The sequence below is a fragment of the Aspergillus stella-maris genome (assembly GCF_047715825.1).
Source record: "Aspergillus stella-maris strain CBS 113639 unplaced genomic scaffold BDV14scaffold_38, whole genome shotgun sequence".
NCBI classification, from domain to species: Eukaryota; Fungi; Ascomycota; class Eurotiomycetes; order Eurotiales; family Aspergillaceae; genus Aspergillus; species Aspergillus stella-maris.
Window position 1 is genome coordinate 45580 of NW_027396832.1, and position 20195 is coordinate 65774.

At 51.3% G+C, this 20195-nt stretch overlaps 9 protein-coding genes across 9 annotated transcripts; 4 read left to right on the plus strand and 5 right to left on the minus strand.

Moving 5' to 3' along the window:
• Window positions 1-171: 171 nt before the first annotated feature.
• BDV14DRAFT_201470 (uncharacterized protein) lies at window positions 172-2098 on the plus strand (the record flags this gene model as incomplete). The annotated part of the gene is made up of 4 exons (XM_073773765.1): window positions 172-827; window positions 906-1527; window positions 1607-1690; window positions 1763-2098. The coding sequence occupies 4 exons, from the start codon at window positions 172-174 to the stop codon at window positions 2096-2098; spliced, it is 1698 nt and encodes a 565-aa protein (XP_073626707.1).
• Window positions 2099-2398: 300 nt separating this feature from the next.
• Window positions 2399-5086, minus strand: BDV14DRAFT_209679 (uncharacterized protein; the record flags this gene model as incomplete). Its single annotated transcript, XM_073775701.1, has 7 exons — window positions 2399-2659; window positions 2693-3877; window positions 3934-3965; window positions 4016-4196; window positions 4247-4517; window positions 4584-4680; window positions 5083-5086. 7 exons carry the CDS (start codon window positions 5084-5086, stop codon window positions 2399-2401), a joined length of 2031 nt encoding a protein of 676 aa, XP_073626708.1.
• Window positions 5087-5151: 65 nt separating this feature from the next.
• Window positions 5152-6857, plus strand: BDV14DRAFT_201472 (FAD-dependent oxidoreductase; the record flags this gene model as incomplete). The annotated part of the gene is made up of 4 exons (XM_073773766.1): window positions 5152-5459; window positions 5534-5808; window positions 5880-6250; window positions 6318-6857. 4 exons carry the CDS (start codon window positions 5152-5154, stop codon window positions 6855-6857), a joined length of 1494 nt encoding a protein of 497 aa, XP_073626709.1.
• Window positions 6858-7426: 569 nt separating this feature from the next.
• On the plus strand, window positions 7427-8416 carry BDV14DRAFT_201473 (F-box protein; the record flags this gene model as incomplete). Its single annotated transcript, XM_073773767.1, has 1 exon — window positions 7427-8416. The coding sequence occupies one exon, from the start codon at window positions 7427-7429 to the stop codon at window positions 8414-8416; it is 990 nt and encodes a 329-aa protein (XP_073626710.1).
• A 479-nt stretch (window positions 8417-8895) lies between these two features.
• On the minus strand, window positions 8896-10707 carry BDV14DRAFT_209682 (uncharacterized protein; the record flags this gene model as incomplete). The annotated part of the gene is made up of 6 exons (XM_073775702.1): window positions 8896-9030; window positions 9109-9169; window positions 9228-9309; window positions 9360-9505; window positions 9567-10377; window positions 10416-10707. 6 exons carry the CDS (start codon window positions 10705-10707, stop codon window positions 8896-8898), a joined length of 1527 nt encoding a protein of 508 aa, XP_073626711.1.
• A 544-nt stretch (window positions 10708-11251) lies between these two features.
• On the minus strand, window positions 11252-11816 carry BDV14DRAFT_201475 (uncharacterized protein; the record flags this gene model as incomplete). The annotated part of the gene is made up of 2 exons (XM_073773768.1): window positions 11252-11328; window positions 11378-11816. The coding sequence occupies 2 exons, from the start codon at window positions 11814-11816 to the stop codon at window positions 11252-11254; spliced, it is 516 nt and encodes a 171-aa protein (XP_073626712.1).
• A 957-nt stretch (window positions 11817-12773) lies between these two features.
• BDV14DRAFT_209684 (uncharacterized protein) lies at window positions 12774-14805 on the minus strand (the record flags this gene model as incomplete). Its single annotated transcript, XM_073775703.1, has 2 exons — window positions 13579-14805; window positions 12774-13512 (listed from the first exon to the last, which is right to left on the minus strand). Exons 1-2 carry the CDS (start codon window positions 14292-14294, stop codon window positions 12774-12776), a joined length of 1455 nt encoding a protein of 484 aa, XP_073626713.1. The 5' UTR covers window positions 14295-14805.
• BDV14DRAFT_201477 (alpha/beta hydrolase family protein) lies at window positions 14607-16643 on the minus strand (the record flags this gene model as incomplete). The annotated part of the gene is made up of 1 exon (XM_073773769.1): window positions 14607-16643. The coding sequence occupies one exon, from the start codon at window positions 16641-16643 to the stop codon at window positions 14607-14609; it is 2037 nt and encodes a 678-aa protein (XP_073626714.1).
• A 961-nt stretch (window positions 16644-17604) lies between these two features.
• BDV14DRAFT_201478 (uncharacterized protein) lies at window positions 17605-19272 on the plus strand (the record flags this gene model as incomplete). The annotated part of the gene is made up of 8 exons (XM_073773770.1): window positions 17605-18006; window positions 18054-18197; window positions 18260-18270; window positions 18495-18527; window positions 18591-18685; window positions 18746-18870; window positions 18932-19036; window positions 19087-19272. The coding sequence occupies 8 exons, from the start codon at window positions 17605-17607 to the stop codon at window positions 19270-19272; spliced, it is 1101 nt and encodes a 366-aa protein (XP_073626715.1).
• Window positions 19273-20195: the final 923 nt, after the last annotated feature.

A 20195-nucleotide genomic window follows, 5' to 3' on the forward strand; every position in this document is an offset into this window, starting at 1 on the left:
CCTTGGGGAGGAGCCTACAATATCAAACGACTGTGGACTATCGGGCCGTACCTAGATGTCACAGCTCACCTCCGCGCCCTTGCTTCTCTGTCTGCACGGGCTGAGGCTGGTCTGATGCTGCGAACAAACGATAACGAATACACTTTCATGTTCTTAGAAAAAATGGACAGGATGCCGCGGGACTACAAGCTACAACCCTTCTCCGCACGACCCACCATTGAAGCAGGAACCGGCGCACTGATGACGGTGGATGGCTCAATCGCCGTGACTGTCACTCCTGCTATTGGGTTCCAGGTCAAGCTCGACGCCTTGGGTACAAGCCTGGTAGACACCAGGATCGAAGCTTCCTTCCAGAATACTGTTATTCTCCGGGCTGGCGCAAGCATCTCCGAGGATTGCAGTGGCGGGCGATACGGTGTTGACTACCACCTCAGCGCTCAGATCGACATTACAGATCCTCTCCCCGGTTTTGAGCTTGGTGATAATACGTTTCTCGTGTTCGACAAAACCGTACCAGTGGTCCCTATGAAATGCTACCCTTGGCATGGATCGTCTGATGAAAAGCGGAATATAGACTCAATTCCAGCGGTCAACTATTCAGTCGGCTCGACTTCATTGATGCCCCGTGCGGATTGGACAGCAGGAACACGCTTCCCTGACACATGGGGCTCTGCACTGAGCTGTCCCTACAACACACGCACACCAACAGGTGACTGCCGTGTTATCATCCTAGAGGACAGTGATGACGGTGTCCCTATGTGGTCCAAACGAAGCTCCACCGAGATTGAATCCGATAACGAAGATGATTGGGAATCCGCTGTGCTTGAGTCAAGGGACCTTCACTAGCTTTACAAGCGAAAAGCACAAAAGCAAAAGAGAATATGTGGGAGGACTACCAGGAGCAGGAAATTCCCACAATCAAATGACCTGGTTACTGAGACCGGTCCGGTGATTTCCTATGGGCCTCAAGATCCAGATGATTGCGATAGTTACCGTTTCGGACATATTCCTAAACCCGCGTCATCTGCCAATTTTGTCAGCGAGCACATCCTCGAGTGGCAGCTATACTTGGACCTTTGGAGAGATATGGAAGACGAGGCGCAGAAAGGCTTTGCCGATCCTTATCCGACTAGCGGTGACGAGGATGACCAGGATGATGAGGATGACCAGGATGACGAGAATGACGGGAATGGCCAGAATGCGGGCCCACGCAACATCGACTTTTGCTCCTGGTACGTATTTTGGTGGATGAATAGCAGAATCAGGTTTGACATCTTTGGCGTGACAAATTCGATACCCATCGACCTGGTCGCATCCGCCTATCCAGGGGAGAATTTCAAGAAGAGTGAGTTTATGCTACTTGATAAAGAAACGAATGGACTGAAAGAACGCCTCTGGGGTAATGGGGAGATTCGTCAGGATTCCACGATGATGGAGTATATAAACGGAGTCGACACCGCGCTGAGAAAGAGAGATCCGAACTGGGCAGTGAACGCCTGTAAGGAAGGCATCTTTGCTTTGCAATACGTAAGTCTGCACCGACCAGGACCGAGATACTAGAGTACGCGATTGACCCTGACCGCACTAATTTCTCTAGATCAACTAGGCCGACACCCAGAGCATCCTGTTAGCTCAGGCGACAAGAGTCGGCGAGTATTTGGACCAGATGGAGACTAAGTTGAAGAATCTTGTATGTCATCCACCGCATTCATCTTTCACGATAGGGCTAGTGCAAACTAACGATCATGGACGATACTCTCAGAACTGGGCACAGGTAGCCAGAATCCCATACGAGCCCCAAGGCTACGGTGATAAGTGGCGAGCCTTTTGCCACAACAATTGGATATTGCAGGCCAACAAGGTCAAGCCGTTTCTGGCGGAATGGGTGCCGAAGCTTGTCCAGACTTTTCATGATGATAACAGTGGTGACGGTGACGACAACGACGCAGACACTGATGGTGATGTGACCATGGGCGGAATTGAAGAAAATGAGCAGCTAGTTGATCGAGTCAAGGCGTTGGAAACTGCTTGGAAGAGCATACCGGAACGTTGGTATAAGAATCCTTTTCCGGATTCATGGGAAAAGACCGTGGCTTGACGCGCAGTAAGAAGAGATATATGTATAGATCTAGGGACATGTTAAAATGACTTGTTACCAAGCAATATCACCCCAGTAGCTAATCGAAAACCATAACCATGGCCCATATCCCAGTGGAAGTATTGTCGAATAGAGTCAATCACATTGGCCTCAAGCACCACTCATTAAACTGCTGCATTTCTCGGTCCCAATAATCCTAATCGCAAGTAGGGTCAGTATGTAACACCAGATCCACCTTGCTTTATAAGAGACACAAGATATTCATTCATTGTCAGAATGGAGCAGGACGGGACGAAATGACTATGAACTTACCCAATCGAACGACTCAAGCACGTTGTTGCTGCTGAACAGATCATCAAAGGCCAACCAGGTCGAGCCAGCCGGGACGTCTGCGGTGCCCATGCTCAGTGGCTGACTTGCGAATTTGGATTCAGCCCTGTGGGTTTCTTCATTGATGGATATTTGATCAGCCACAGAAGCCTGAGTGCCATTGTACTGCTGCAAGTCGCTGTCGCTATTGCTACTGTTGTCCGCAAGAATGGCGCTGCTATTCGTTCCGGTCTGTCCGATCCGATAGATCATTGCTGCCAGGACCTCAGCCGCCCTTTTAATCTCTACCGTGGGCCTGGGCGTCTGCTTGAGACTTGTATATGTGTGGTCAAGGACTTGGATGAGATCTGCCGATGTATACTCGCTAGCCGGTGCATGCAAAGCGAATGTGGACGGCCTGGTCTTTGACCGATTGCTTATTTCCAGGCAGATCACCATTGCGGCAGTGAGGCAGTCTGATACGGAGCGAGAGGCGCCAAACCATGTGCGATTTCTGTTGCGAGGGCAGTAAAGCACTTCCTGAAATAGGAGGGCTTGCTGTTCTAGAACGCGTCGAGCTGCGTCTACGCATTGTAGGTGTGAACGTGTGCATTGGGGTTTGGAGCCTGCGGGATGGGCTGTCAGGTGTTGGCGATGGAGGATGCAGCGCGAACGTTGATATATCATCTCGAGATCGCGTTGAATTATTCTCAGATCGGAATCCGTTTCTTCGCTTTTTTGGGGCATCGTGTGCAGTGAACTCGGGAGGTTATTCTTCACTGCTTCTAGCTTCTGCTCCAGGTAGACTGTTTCATTATCCGTATACGAGACCGTGGTGGCTCTTGCTGTGTACTCGGCGATTTCGGTGGCTACCGCGCAGAGTTCATCCAGGGCTATCATGTGGTCAATGCCAGTTGGTATGTCTGTTGAAGCTCGAGGCGGAGGAACGTTCCGTATATCGGGATTAAGATCCTCATCTCGTATATTCCGTGGGCGAGGTGCTTTAGCCAGACCGGGATAGATAGCTTTTGGGAGTCCTGTTTCCAGCGCCACCGAAGAGTCGATCACCGACAGTACCAGCCAAGCCCTGCGTCGCATTTCTGTTTCGAATACAGATAGTGCAGGAAGACATAGGCGTGGGCTGTCGTGGTACCCCATCATAATCGCAAGCCTCACCACCACGCCAACAAGGATTGATAGCCCGGCTTTTGCTCCGTTACAATGCAAGTAGTCCAATCCCAAGCACAGCATTGCTGCCTCAACCTTGAAAGCGCCAGGAGATGTTAAACCTGATTTGGATAGCGCAACTGCACAGCCTTCACGAAATGTATGGAAGCTGTTGGGCAATTCCGAGTTCGCTGTATGCAGGTTTGTCGCATGTTCAATCCAAGCTCCACAGGCTAAAACGCCGTATAGAAGCGAGAGCCAGGCTGAGCTAAAGGCTGCTGGGCATTTCATAAATTGGCAATACTCTGGATGTCAGCGTTGAGTGCTGTCAGTCTTTGAGATGCGAAATACAGACATACTTGAGCTTGGAATGTCGGGCCATGGATGATGACTGAGAGATAACAGGTCAGTCGAGATACTAAGATGCCCATTAGAACATACTTAGTGCCGGCTCTTTTGACCCGAGACATAAAGACACGAGCCGGTCTGCAACATCGCGAGGAGGCAGCGAGACTAGTAGGTCTTCCATCTCAATCTCGCGTCCAAGTCCTGTGAGTAAGTGAATATGGCCTTTACTTGGCTTCCTGTCGACATCGCTCTGATCAGAACCAAGATCTTCTGCCTGTATACCCTGTTAGATACAACGTAACAAGAATCACTGGAATTCCATACCGCATCAATCATAATAGCCCTCCAGTGATTCGGGTGAACAAACTGTGTTCCACTAGCAGAGACAGGCTCAGGCGTCTGATGTTCGGTAGCCGCAGGTATCGAGGAGGCATTTCGCTTTTTGCCAGACGCAGGTAATAGTTGCTTATTGGTGTTTGTCGTGATATTCTCTAGGCATCTATTGTCATAAGGACCTGTTCTTATATAGCGGCAGAAGGAGTCGAGCTGGCGCTTCTTGCAATTCAGACAGGGGTGCCCGCGGTCACATTTGAGCCTAGAGAAGCCAAGGTTTTGGCATTGACGCAATACTAAAGGTTTTGCAGGTGGGGAATAGCCTCACTTTCTTTCTCGACACAGGGTGCAAGAGAAAAGAATTCGGGGCTTCTGATCTCGTCGCTTCCTATCCGGTCGTGGCAGTAGCGATGAGAGCGTCGCGACTGCCTGGCGCGCGGCCAAGGGATGAGAATCGATAGACAAGGGCATGTCGGAGTTCAATTAAAGTTGGCAGCGCAGTTCTCGGATTTCATGTAACGCTCGATCTCAGTGTCTACTGGGGCTCGCAGCTCTTTAAACAATGCATCATCGAGGTCTCGGTTTTACGGATTTGCGGATTTCACGGAGATCCGGTAATTTTGGTATCGTCGGCGAGTCATGGCTGACCTTTGGGGGCAAAGGATCACAGTCTAACCAGCTACAGAATGTTGAGATACCTGCCCGGTGCTTATTGTGCTTACTATGCAGTGGCTTTTTAATTTACTCCTGATGGTCAACGATGTCCGCCGTCCGTCTGTTCCCGGGATATATACGTATACTCGCCGTCGAGCGCAACATAAATATACCCATGTCCACACAAGGGTATTGTTCCTGGAATGACATTGACCTCAATCCCTAGCCGAACTTACTTTACAATGCCGGATAAACCCTCGAGCCCGCCTTTTCGCGTGGTGATTGTAGGCGGGTCTATCGCGGGCCTAACCCTCGCCCACTGTCTCCTCAGAAAGGACATCGACTTTGTCGTGCTGGAGTCGCATGATGAGATCGCGCCGCAAGTCGGTGCTTCAATTGGTCTCCTACCCAATGGGTTCCGCATTCTGGATCAATTGGGATTGTGTGATGAAATACTTGACGCTACTGTCCCTATTCTCGAGTCGTATTTTTGGACTGAGCAGGCGAGGTTTATTACAGTGAATCGAACGTCGCAGCATGTTCATAAACGGTATGAAGTCGCAGCCTCTGATACTTTGTGTATGCGGCTTTTTAAATGATCGCTAACGTTTTTGTTGATTATAGGCATGGATATCCGATTGCATTCGTCGATCGCCAGCTTGTGCTGGAAGTCCTCTACAAACACCTTGGCCAAGCTCAGGAACGTGTCCTGACTGGCAAGAAAGTCGTGAAGATGGACCATCGACCTGATGGAATAAAGGTTCACTGCTCAGATCAGACCGTGTTCGAAGGTGATCTTGTCGTTGGAGCTGATGGAGTGAGAAGTGTAGTCCGGCACCAGATGTGGGAGTATATGGAGTCAAAAGGCCTCGAAAGAGAAATTGCAGGCGATAGACAAAGTACGCATCAATGCTTCTATATACATCCTTAAATTCTATGTCTGTTACTGACCTTGCCTTCTTGCCTGCAGGAATGGTCTCCAATTACAGCTGCGTATTCGGGATATCAGAACCCACGCCAGGACTCGAGCCCGGAATCGGTCATCGAACATGCACAGAGGGGTGGTCCTTTCTAGAAAGTACCAGCAGGGAAGGCCGAGTATACTGGTTTCTCTTCAAAAAGCTGGGTCGGAAGTACTTCGCCCATGAAGTTCCGCGCTTTGACCAGGCCAACATTGACCAATACGTTGAGCCTTTCCTGGAGAAACCAATCAGCAATATCGTTTCGTTCCGCGATATTTACAAGAGGGCTATATCCACAACGCTGGTACCACTAGAGGAAGCATGCTATGAACACTGGGCGATTGACCGATGGGCCTGTATTGGTGATTCAGTGCACAAGGTAAATCCTTGCATCACACCCTGAATCTGTCACATATCGCTCTTGCTTTCCTAACCGATCAAATTAGATGACTCCGAACCTAGGCCAGGGCGGCAACAGCGCAATAGAGAGCGCCGCATCCCTCGCAAACGCCATTGTGCACCTTATCGAGTCCTCCTCAGAACGACTACAGAAACCCACAACATCCGATCTCCATGCGTCCCTGCAGAAATGGCAAAACAACCGCCGTCCCCGCGCCATGAGAATCTTCGAGCAAGCCAATACACTCACCCGCCTCGAAGCGGTGGACACCTTCGCCGACAAGATCAAAGCACACTATCTAATGCCCTATCTCGAGAGCGTTATGACGAGCAAAATGACCAAGAGTATTGTCGGGGCTGTGAAGGTGGACTATCTACCGATGCCGGTCAAGGCGTTGAGATGTAAAGTGCCATACAATGACAGTCGATCAAGAGAAAACACTGAAGGAACGAATGCGTTGATGTATAAAGTACTAGAGCGAGCGCTGTGGGCTGTACCGCTTCTGGTCTTTGTTCTTGTGGCTAGGGGTCCCCTCGAGCGGTTGTTCGCGCTTGGGGGCATTGAGAGGATGCTTTTTCTCGAGTAGTAGAGTGTTTCTATTTACGTGGGCAAGGGACTAGGTTCTCTACTCAGCGATACTCAAATGCTGTATAATAGCTAGACGTGACTACACGACTGACGCCAGAGACCTTTCGCGGATGTTGAAGATTGATGACATTAGGGGTATAGATTGAGAAGATTTGAGTTCCTCGCATGTCACCTATTCGGTACCCCAATTCCATCTAGTGTTATAGTTTACCATTTTGTAGCGACTATCTCCTAAGCCCGGCTTCGGCGTTCGTGATATAGGTTTGCTTAACGGGGCACCGCGGTTTATTGGTTCCCTGCTTACCACTTGACCCTCTTCTAAACTTGGGCTGCTCCAAAATAGCTCAAATAGATGTAGTTGCCCTTGATACTGTGTATATATACGGTATTATCACGTGATATGGGGGTATCGGTAGCTACCTAGGGCTCGGAAATGAAATCCGCCGGAACATCTCCCCTGTTGCTCTTGCTCGCAACCTTTCAAGTATCTCTACCGCCATGACGACATTCCAATTTTCTCTCTCTTACCCTCCCATCTTCTAGCAACTCAGCAGATTCGATATAACCATGTTTACCCTCTGTCAAGCGTTCGAAAACCGCATCAGCGCATTCGCAAGAACACTATTCAGCACCAATGACCCGGAAGATGCACCCGTTCTCGACCTCCCCGAGCCCATCTTCCAGCGCATCTTCAATCTCCTCTCGCCAGTAGACCAGATCTGCTTGTCTCTCACCTGCAAACGATATCGCCCCCTCGGCGGTTCGATCATCCGCCACGAACAGTTTCATTTCCCCCGTCTTTACAGCAAAAAGGCAAGACCAACTTTTAAACTAGAACCAAGCCAGCCAGCCCCGCGAACAGAGTTGCTTCTCCGCCTGGAAGATTGCCATTTCGCATACTGCAGCGCATGTCTCATGCTCCATCCCAACCGCGAATTCACACCCTTCTCCTCCCTCAATATAAACCCACTCGAGCGCCAATGTATGCCATACGCTGGCATCGTCGACCTTTGCCCCTGTATGTCTCTGACATCTCGAGACCAGACGAAATTACTACAGTGGCTGGACAAAGCAACACCCGAGAACCCATCGCCAATAAAATCCGCTCATCTCCCCGCCGTCATGGGATTATTAAAACCCATGTTTGTTAATCTTGCAGTAGATGACTGGGTAATCAAAGGCCTCGTTCACAAATGTCTCGTTCTTGATAAACCGGGTCTCAAAGTCGAGCACGTGCTTACCCTCCATACTCATGACCGTTCGCGTCGCTTGATTGCTCTTTCGGGGTATACCGTTCGAACATCTGCAACGCATGATCTGAGCGATATTGATTCCGTTTATCCGTGTCCGCATGAGGGGTTGCTGAGGTTTGTGCAGTCTGGGTTGAAGGCTGAGGATCGTCCGTGTGGGATACGTTTGCTTTGTCCTGAAACGCATTTGGACAGGAAATGTGATATTCGGACTATTAAGGTGGTGGTGCATCGACCCCTGGCGAGCAGAGAGTGGCTTGCGGACAATGGTTGGCTTAAGCTATGTCGACCCATGCCCTTCCATTGATTTGATCTATGGTTTTGGCGACTATCATCGACGCTGATGTCAGTAGCTCTGTCGCTTCAGGATCTTTAGTGAGATATTATAAAATCATGCCAATTGTTTTGGTCTGATGCGGCATGCTGACCACATTAACCGTATGTTGGGATACAAATGGTGCATAAAATAAAACTAATATGCCACAAATGTTGACTTATGGGTATTGAAATCTGCCTACAATTAAAGACTTACAGTGTCCTGTCTAGCATGAGAGTGTATCTCCATGATAGGAAGCCGCAACCCAGGGCAGGGTGGCTCCGGATGAGGTGCTACCATAGGGCTATTGTATCTAGGTTCTTGAGATTGGTGCCCTGGGCTTTAAATCTCACAACAATGAGCCTTGCTCCTGGTGTGTCTACATTTATTTGAGTAGTATGGGGATAAGACAATTGCATGTCAACATTTAATAACCGTTCCTCAACAGTAGTAAGACAAGGTCATATCAATCAGGCCCAATCAGCAGATTGAAACGGTACGACGTCAGGTTCACAGACCGTATCTGGAGGCGGAAGTTGGCCATGGGAGTAATATGCCTGGACGTTACGGGCCACGCAGCTTGATAGGCTACCAATGGCACTATGCTATTGTGGGATAAGTTAGGCAATGTTCAGCTGCTACTGATTTCACGGAGACTATTGTGGGTGAAAAGGTAAACTTACACCGACGGAATCCTGTATGAGGACTGTTGAGTCCTCGAATACCGAGGACATTTTGTAGGCGCTGCGAGATGTCAGCTTGACTCAAAGTATAAGCGTAGAGAATGGATGTAAAGACTTGCCCTCGCCTAGGAGTAACAGGATCAACAGCCGAACTAACAAAGAGGACCGGAGTGGCTGTTTTCCGAGGGTCAAGAATTGACCCTGTGAGTATCAGTCTAGTATATTGAACGAGGTGTGGTTCAGGAACAAACCATGAAGCATTCCCGCTTGAGGAACCTGCACATCAAACGATCCACACGAAATATCACTGGCATATGCAGGCCACACCTCCCCCAATACCTTGCTCTGGTCATTCATCAAGCCTACATAGTCACGGTATTTTTGAAGCGTATCCAGTCTATCGGCGCCGCCAGTTGCATCGACACATCGAATCAATACAGCAACATCCGACGTTGTACCTGCCGTCCCCGTTATTACATGGGTCTGGGGTCAGATAAGTGGTAGCTGCGGCCATGTATGCGGTTGCGTTTCCCTTCTCCAGACTGGCGAGGACATCTGCTAGGATTGGGAAGCCAATCAAGGGTAGGTAGACTGCTTGCATAGCAATCTGTTCGACGCCAGAGTATGTTGCCAGTAGCGGTATAGAGCAGTAAGGCGACGAGGACACTGGAATGGGATTGTATTTGAGATGATCGAGCAGCTGGTGGAAGCGGCGCTCGATGTTGTCCACGGTCGGTCCCCAGAAAGCACAAGCTTGCGGTCCGCTGCTATGACAGGGTTCGTAGAAGTAGTGTATAGCTGCGTCTGTGTCGTAGAGGTTGTGTCTCCATCCACCGTTGTAAATGTCCTCGGCATCCGCTACGCCGTCGAGCACCATCCGGCCCACATTGTCAGGGAAGAGATGGGCGAAGGTAGTCCCGAGGATAGTGCCGTAGCTAACTTCATAGTAATTCAATTGGGTCTCACGTACTGGTCCTTGAAGCCTTCTTTGCTCAGCCTTGATGAAAGTAAGCATGTCGCGAGCAACAGCTGGCGTGCTTATAAAAGCGGCGCTGCCGGCTGTCCCGCCGACGCTGGGAGTGCACGATTTTCCAAACAAGTCAGCGGCATAAAGCTGGTTGGTAAGTGATTTCGACGAGGCCTTGGATGTCTCAGTACCAAACAGCTTTTCAAATTGTGCTCTGTTCTCCGGGTGACCAGGCCAGGAGTCTATTTCTGGACCGCTGTGCCCTATCCCGCGAGGATCGAACCCCACAATATTGTGCTCCGCTGGTATTACATTGGAAAAAGGAAACGTATTCCCCAACAGGAGTCGATGCCCGAGTTCCCGGGTCCACCGGGGTTGATGAGAACATCTCGCGTGTTGTTGGTCGCGTTCCTGGCGGCAAGTCTGATGAAGGCTATCGCGGTGGATCCTCGATCAGGGTCCCCGTAGTCAAGAGGCACCTGGAGTCGCGCGCATGTGTAGTTCTGGAAACAAGGAATCCATTTGAGATTAGAAGATGGTGGGATGAGATCCCCGTCAGTGACTGCGCTGACTGCAGAGGCACCGCAAATCAACGCGAGCAGCGTAGCGGAGGAAGAGGACCGGGTACCCATGACAGCAAAGTGAGATTTAGAACCTGTGCAATAACCCCAGAAAGTACCACCTTGCGAGCGTATTTGACACGTCTCTTATACCTTCTTAAATTGCAGGTTGAGGAACCAGATCTGGCGCTTGTGTTTGCTTCAAGTGAGGGGGCTACACTGGCAAACGCCACACGCAGGGATTCCTTGCCCACCTGATCTCGCGCTTTCCAAACAAGAATTTCGACAAGGCCAATGAAGAGGAAAAGAGCATCGTGTCACCTGGACTTTGATCGCATTTTCAGCTACAAACTACTGTTGATAAGCCACCACCAGGATACACCCGTGGTTCGGTGACTACAAGGAGGGATGGTGGCGCTTTCAACAATCATGTGGTTAGTTAGGGCTTTTCGTCACTTGGCCAGAGAAGGAACAAATCGGTCTTGAATCGGTCTTTGAAAATGCAACATAATCACATAGATATAGTCGTCATTCGAGTATTAACAAGCCTTCCCTTCCACCTACTCATTCAAAAAAAAAAAAAAAAAAAAGGCAAAGAGCCAATTCAAAATTCGATTTAGAAGACCGTGACCGCGATCAAGGCACCCGCAGCGAGGAGGGCATTAGCGCTGGAAATGAGCATACTCGCACCATCTATTACAGTTAGTAAAAGCTCCAGGCATAGAGAACATTGAGAACATACTATCACCGTCATCACTGTCACTATCATCACCATCATCATCCTCCACATCACCATCCCCCTCAGTAAGACTATCCCCCGTTCCCTCGCCACAAAGCTCATCCGAAGCCCCCAGCGTCTCAACCGTATCCAAGTTCTCTAACTCGCCCAATTCCTCGTCCGAGCACCCGGCGCTTAAAAAACACTCTGTCAACGAGGTCGCAAAGTCCTGCGCGGCCGATACATCCGTGGATGTAAACGCACTGCAAAGACACGAGATGTCGTCTTGGTTGGTACTCGCGATCGAGCCCTCGCCGCAATTGGTACTACTTTCCGCAGCGGTAGTAGTGCAGTTCACGACGCAGGAGGGGAGGTATTCTTCTATGTAGTCTTGGAAAGAGTCGAGGGCGAGGACGGATGTCGCGGCGCTGAGGAGCGCAAGAGGGAGAATGTGGCTGCGCATTGCGACGAGAGGTGAATGAAAAGCTGAGATGGAATTATAATTGAGGTCTGCAGAGAAAAGGGGTCCGGGGCTGTCTCTGATTTTACGTTGATGGACGGGACGGGTCGCCTAAGGGTCTGCCAGGGACGAGAGCTGAGCCACCCGCGTCTCAGCTGGCTGAGTGCGCAGTATGGCTGAAACAGGGCATCCGGGGATATGATTCGATAACAGCAATATACCAAGGCTCGTGGTATCGACTTCCAAGCCGCTAGCAGCCCTAGGCGGGCGGGGTCACCTATTGAGATTGTTAGATTGCGATGCTGAGTTGCCGCGGCTGCTGATCCTGGAGGCCTCATTATTTCCTTATGGGGACTCTTTGCCCGCGGTGCGTGGTCATTTGCTTCTAATTACTCGGTGACGACTGAAGATAACCAAGGACGATCGTATTAAGAGCACCTTCGACGAGGACAATGCATTGGCCTCTTACAACAACTTATCGCGAAACTCAAGTGGCCTGACAATGACAACCATGGCCTGGCGAAGAGCAGGGCTTAGATTGACAAAACTCAGAGGACCGGGAAATTGACCAAGACACTGGGTAAGAAATACAATAAGTACCTCGTCGGTCGGTCAGTGCTTTGTTTTCGCCGCGGTATCGCCATCGCTCGTAGGGGATGAAGTGCCTGTCCAATTTCCTGCTCTCGAGCGTAATTCACGAGTCCAGTCATGCACAGGAATTTGTAGGGGGATCGAAATATTGAGTACTTGGCATGATTCTCACTTCTTGCATCTGATGGGCTCCGCGATCTGGCCAATGGTGGAATCATCAAGCTGCTAACATGTGTGGGCACCTATATACCGACGGCTTCCCCAAACTAGGTAGTTGGACAAGAGCAGTATTCGTGAGTTGACGTGAGCGAACGAAAAGGTTTTCGAGCTTGTATGGGGTTAATTAAGGAGTATAACATAAAATGCGCTCTAAAGATCAGGATCCTCCGTGTCCGACAGCGGGAAGGGATCTTTGAAGTTCGGTCGTGGTGAGCTACCATCGTCGCCTCGCGTAGATTCCGTAACCGGCCAGTGCTTATGTTCAAAGTCCACACCGGCGGAGGCAAATGCGGCGCGTATAGAAGACTCATGATGTAGCTCCTCATTCCTAGACCACCTTACCTCCCTAAGTGCAGGGACCTTGCCGTCCGCGCAAGCTTGCGCAAGACCAAACAAGCTTTTCTCGAGCCGAGGAAGCTCGTCTCCGATAAATCCAGCGAGGTGTAGGAACTCGATGCTACTCGGAAGAAGATCTACCAGCATCTGACCTGGAGAAGATGCTGACGCTCCCCAAAACCGACTGTGGAATTCATCCAAATTGAGAAACAGGTGCTTCAGCACCTTAAACCCCCGGAAGGTAACCACAGCGCGTGGATCAAATCCACCAGGATGATGACCGCGCTGCCGTAAATCAAGATGCAAATATTCAAGAGTCTCGCTATGGCGTGTCAGATCCTCCACCGCGTCAACGAGCCGAAAGTGATCCGTGCCGTCCCCTGGTTCGTGACAACCGTCATAGGCACGGTAACCGGCTTCGTACGTGAAGCTGCGTAGGCCTTCACAGCAGTATAGCAGTGCTTTTAGCGCCTCCCTGCTGAGCCGGCTATACGTGACACGGAGGTTCTTTAATTTCTTGAGGGTAGGCAGGGGAGACCGCCGCCATGTTTTGCTGCACATGTGTATGTTGAGTGTTTCGACGTCCGGCAACGTTTCCAGGAGAGTGCGCACGCGTTACTGAAGGCTGAGCAGGTCTATGCGGCTTGCTGGAGCGTCTAGCGACAGGTCGACCGTCTTAAGAGGCAGGTTTGAAATCCCAGCTGCAGATAACAGCGCAGCGCGAACGACTTGTACTGGCCTTCCGCCAGCGACAATGCTGCAATGGTGTAGATAGGGCAACTGTGCTATCAAAAGGGTAAACATATCCGAAGCTAACAGGCGATTCCGTGTCTGTTTCTTTATGCCTAGCGCATTTCCAGCCACCTGGATAGCCTCGTTCATATCCTCGACTTCACTTTCTTGCAGCTTGTTGGTTACAGGAACGGCGGGGATATCCGGCATACAGCCCGAATATGCAGAGTCTGGGTATACTTGATTTTCACGGAGGACCTCGAATGGTTTAAGCAGGTATGAATGAAGGTGAACACGCCTCACACAGGTAGCTAGGTCGCGTCGCTGAGCGACCGTTCGGATGAAGGACGTGAGTCGGCGGTCCCAGGAGAAAAGAGTGGACCGCCATGAGTCGCCGACGCCTGGCATAAACTCATGGTACAGGATTGGTTGGGTTGTGGCGCATAATCGCTTGGAAACTAGGCAGAGGGAAAGAAGTGGTTGAAGGCTCAGAGAGTACCAGGACGGTTGGTCTGGCTTTTGGTTCTGCCTGTGGTCATCTCGCAGGTAAGCCACGACCATGTACAGAATCTCGAGTGGGAGATGATCTAGCATAGCGGGCATTATTCAACTCCAGCTTTACTGAGTGGGATTTCGGAAAGGGGGAGGAAGAGAAGAGGAAGCCCAGGAGAGATCCCTTTTATTGCCGTAGTGCGGTACGCGGGCGGCTTGGTGTAATATTTGAACAAGAGAAAGTCGGCGGATAGGGGCCAAATATATAATAGAGATGAATAAGGTTCAGTGAGAGATGTCTCAAAGCATTAACTCAATGTGAAAAAGGGATGGAACATGAAACAGGACCCGGCACCACCGCAGGGCCCAGGCTGCCAGGTCAGCCACGTGACACCAGGTCCAGTGCAGCAGGTTGATATTCTATTACATTGTAAACCGCCCCATCCAATCGAGTAATGTGCGATAAAATAGTACCAATCTCTGCGGTCCCCGTCTACTCATACCGCCCGTGCGTTCGTCAGCAGCCAGCTCCAAGAAGTCACACTCCACCCCACGAAGTCGCAGTGTTTTAACAGCCACCACAACATCAGAAACAGGGACTTGTGTACGAGCTGTATCATGGATAACCAACTGAGGGGTGCCCCAATTGTGCAGATGCTGCGCAGGATCCGAGCGCCTCCACTCCTCTCTAGCTGATGCGTCCCAGGGCGCCCCGCCAAACTCATGGAAGACGACATGCTGCACCCCGGTCGAGAGGTACGACATGATACTGACGATACCATTGCAGGAGACAAGCGCGCGGAACATACGGCCCAGATTATGGCCCTGGATCCAGTTTATCATGTATCCGCCGTACGTGCCGCATCCGAGGGCGACTGAGCGGCTTGTATCTATGTAGGAAGTGGACGGTTCCTTCTCAAGATACCTCATGCCATGCTCCAGGTCCTCATAGGCAGCGCTAGCAAAGGAATGCTGCGTAGAGTTTACAAAGTCCTCTCCATACCCGATGCTTCCTGAGACATTGGGCGCGACGACAACGTAGCCGTGTTCGGCGAAGAGGGCGAGGTTCAGGCCCGTGGCCGTGGTGGTATTCCAGGTACTGCTCCAGCTGCCGTGTTGATCGCCGTGGATGAAGTAGGCCAGTGGATATTTGTGCTCCGGATTGAAGAACGATGGCCTAACGATCCATGCGTGGATCTTGCGGCCATCCGCGCTGGGGAACCAAATTTCATCGATTTGCGTGTCGGTTAGTCCGAAGCGAGGGTTGTCAAGGGGGAACTCGCGTATGCTTCCGGACACGAGGTCGTGCAGTATAAATTGCTGGTCGTGGACAAAGCTCTCGCACGTGAGCAGGACCTCTGAGGGATTCACGCCCAATGTATTGGTGTCGAGGACGGACTCGGACTTTACGCGCGCATGTACGGGCTCGATGCGCTTTAGATCCGCTGGGGAGGCCTCTACGCGGGCAAGCTGATACAACACCTTCCGCCCTTGTTCCTCAACATAGAGAAGCAGCGTGTTGTCTACGGCAAATGAAACACGGAGGGGGCTCATATCCCACTGCCCCTTGCCATCAGCTGAGGCAAAAACCTCCTGATACGTTCCCTTCTGGTTGTCCGTGACGATAAGAACTCGGTTTTTGTCTGCAGCGTATCCATCTTGTTTCTGTGCTAGAAACGCCACTAATCCCCCGCGGCTTACTGCTGGCGAGGAACAGGCGCCTCCCAGCCCGCGATGCCGGAGAGCTTTATAGTAGTCGTCAGGGACGATGAGCCCGCTCCAGTCGAGCATAGGGCAGATGTAACATGACCCGGCTGTATGTGTTGCCTCGTCAAGCTCCGGGTCTCTTGCCGTGAATAGGATGACCCAAGAGGATATGCAGAAGTCTCGGCAAGTCTCCTGGCTGATTTCGTCGGGCATAGAGTTCACCGACACGTTCCCGAGACTGAAGTACGCCATCAGGTTTGTTACCCTGGAAATAGTGTATCGGCCACTCAAGAAGTCCCTCTGCGTCGGGGGACGAACAAGTGAGCCAAACCAAATGACAGTCGTGTGACCACCCACCTCCGGGCTCTGGTCCTGAAAAGGATTAAACAGACGCCCGCTCTCGCCCACCTGTCCTAAAACGACGAACCCAAGGTCATCGTCCGTATCATCTCCAGGATCCACCATTTTCACCACATCCGTTGTGCGGAGATCCCAAACGGGCCCCGCAACACTGCCAGCGACATACCTGCCACCACGAAGGCGCCCGTCCGCAACAATGAAGCTTGTATGCCCGCTAGAGCACGCTTCAAGCCAGATAACCTGATTGCTGTGGCCAAGCCACTGAGGATATCGGGCACTCTGGGTGTCAGGAATCGGCCACGACCGCCCAGAATTCAGGTCCAGCACCCATATTGCGCGTTGCAGCGTTGACGTTTGTCCATGTTCAGTGCCGGGGACATGCTGGGTGTACATTGCGAGAGTCCCAGAGGCGTTTGGGACTGGAAGGCTCCGACATGGGGACGCCACCAGTGCGCTTTTGGCGGCGCAGTCCTGTCAGCCTGGCTACTGTTCAGATAGGTTGATAAGAATATACTCCGTACATACGCCGGGTTCAACCTGGGTTCTTGTTTTGTTGTCGGTACTTGCGTCATTTTGCCTGGAGGTATGTCGAGACGAACCTAGAGCAGAGTAAAGAAATCGAATAGCTTGTAAGGGCCGGGGACACAACTGACAAAGGGACAACAGTAGATGAGGTGAGAGAGGCAGGACGGTTGAAGGCACGGCGGGAAAAAGAAAGACCCTGAAGGCTCTCGAAGAGAAGAGGGGCAGCTGCGCCACCAGGGATCGATAATGCCAATACCTATCACATGTGCTCTTGACGCCGACTCCGCGCGAACAATCTCCGGCACGTCCCGTTGCCTCCCACTAGCTGCCTAGTGCTATCTCTACAGTTGAACCCGTGGGCGAAGCAGGGTCCAATGCAACGCATGGATTGGCTGGATCTGCTTGTCCGCGGGCCGGATCGCCACGCGAAGAGGAGCTGGATCTGGTTCCGCTGTCTGTGCTTCATCTGCGACGCGCTAACGCAGGAGAAAAAATGCACTTGTATCAGACAATGGAACACCACGCAGCCGATGGAGATAAGGGATGCGAGGCAATACTCGGTCAGTAACCAACACTATGGGTACGTTTTGGTTCAGTAATTAGATGAAGGCCGCATGACTTGTGGACAGAGCACATTCCGTCCAGCCCCGAACTAAGGTAAGGGCAATCACCTACCAAGAATGCCAACCCCCGACAGGATTTCCCGCATCTAGCTCTTGACAAATCAGGTTCAGGATAGCGTAAGGGTCTGACGGGGGAAAGAGAAGCCCCAACTTCGCTCTATGGTGGCTACTGGCAGGACCTCGGTACGGTCTTTACAGGAAAAGGAATGGGGGACATCACAGGAGTCCACCTCGTGGACATCAATGGTGACTTTCGGAGCGACTGGCTCTGGCTCGACGAGAGGGGCAAGGTCACCACCTACATCAACAATCGTGGCACTGGCAAAGGCAGCCTAGTGCCTGATTGGGTCTCGGTTGGTGTGACTCATGCCGGAATGCAGGTGGAGGGGGCCAAGGACCGGGTGAAGTTCGGCAAGGTGTATACGGCCGACCGCAAAGGCGCAGACTACGCCTATGTTGAGTCGCAGCAGCTGGGGCCTAGCACTGGGGGTGCGCCGCTGTACGATCACTATCTTCATGTGTGGAGGAATACCGGCAGCGGAGGTACACGGTTGAAGGGGGATGACGTATTCTACTGTGATATGAGAGGAACTGGAGCGGATGACTATGTGGGCATTCTCCACCGTTATTGATGCGCGATACTGATGATATGCAGGTTTGGGTTTCAGCAACTGGCACCGGCTATCTATACGGCAACATCCATACCCCACCAAGATGGGATCCAGAGGGTCCAGTGATATTCGAGGCCGGAGTGGACAGGAACAGAATACGACTCGCTGACTTTGACGGAGATGGCAAGGTATCTACCACCGAACGGGTTACCCGAACCATATATGGCCGTCATTAACCTTCTCTGTCCAGTGCAATCTCTGGTTAGTCGATCGGGCAACTGGAGCTGCCGAGGTATGGATCAACAACTGGATACTGGTTCAGATACCATGTCCTGGGATAAGCGTGAGTTATCACTGGAAATGCGGGATGTACAGAGGGGTGGGGCGTGGGTCTATATGATTTGGGTGTTCGCTTCCACGACATTGAGTATGCACGTCCAGGAGATTCTCTAAACTGCGCTGGAGTATGAGCTGATATAACGCAGCGGCGATCGGCGTGCAGATTACCTCTGCATGGAGTAAGCAACCCTTCCCTCTCTGATTTTTTTTTCAATCGATCGTCCATAACACTTGCTTTATAGGTCGAATGGTCGCACCACCGGAGCCCTCAACCTGGGGGAGAATAATTTCAAAGACATGGGTCAAGTTAAACGGCCCGAGGGTTATGACCGAGCTAGTGAGTCTTCCACTGAATAAACAACCGTGTCTAGGCGAGCTAACTGGAACACGCTCGAAGACCATAAGTGGGCCGATGTGAACGGCAAGTACTATCCGCATATGACTACGAAAATGTCTAACCGCAGTTTAGGGGATGGTCTTGTCGATTTCCTCTGGATCGACAAGTTCAATGGAGACACTACGGTAGGTGAGCTGATGAAGCATGGGCCTAAGACTAGGTGCTGACTGATATATCCCAAAACAGGTCTGGAGAAACGAAGGTCCAATGCCAGAAGGTGAACTAGTCAGCGGTTCCACCTTCAGATGGACCAAGCTCGATGGACCACGATATCAAGGAGCGGACCGAGGGGTGAGGCTAGGATTATGCAAGAGAAATGGGCAGTAGCTAACTCTATCTAGGCCAACATGCACTTCCCCAACCTTGGAGGACTAGATCGCGCTGACTTCCACCAAGTCATCCCCCGCACTAACAAAGCCTACACCTGGTTCAACGAGTGCCCCGGAAGCGGCACAGGTCCGGCTCAGGACGACCAAGATCCCTCAATCGACCCTCAGTTACCCACGAACCTCGCCCCCCGTATATAACCCACTCCTCGCAATTTCATCTCGTACGGAGACTCGTATTTCGCGGGCATTGGAGCAACTTGTGGTTGGATCAGCGACGAGTTCGAAGATACCCTGCACCCTGACGTGTGCCGTCGTTGTCAAGGATCATACCCCTGGCAGCTCCAGAGCGCCGGCCCTGCACTCGCCGGTAGCCAGGTCAGGTTCCCCGCATGCTCGGGCGCAGTCACAGCTGATCTCACCGAGTTTGAGCGTCCCCGAAGACCGCAGTTGGATTGGATCCGCAGAGGCGATCAACATTACTATATATCATGTGGTTGGGGGACTATATCCATAGGCGGCAACGACGTCGGTTTCGCGGATATTGCCTGGCACTGTCTTTAATGGGAAAACCGTGATAAGTGCGATCTTCAAAGACTATAAAATAAGTAAAAAAAGAGGCTATTTAATATTTGAGTAATACAGCAAGAATTAATGCCCCAAGGGCTAATTTTCTTACGTTTGCTGTATCTACCCCTCTGCACCACGTTTCCTGTCTTCTAACACTAATTTCAAATTCACCAGTACTGGTGGATTACCACTGCGTGAAGGACTACCCGCGCGCCAACTCGCATATGTCCAACATCTGCAGAACTGGCTGAGCTGTGTGACTTTGTGACGCCGCAGAGACAAAAGTACGTCCGATCGCTCAAACTCACCATCAAACTGCCAGGGGGCAGTATTGCAGCGCGAAATGAGATTGAGCCCGACAACGACCGTCTCCATAACAGCCAAGTATTCACAGAGGGTATCTGCAGGTTGTTTGGGATCTTGAGTATCTGGAAGAAAAAATCATCCCTCGATGTACTCATTACACAGGTCTCTTCTTGCGACTTTATTGAGGAAAAGAAACCTGGCTTGAGGAAGCGCTACGCGACGTCAGGACTGAGTAAAGATATTGTTTA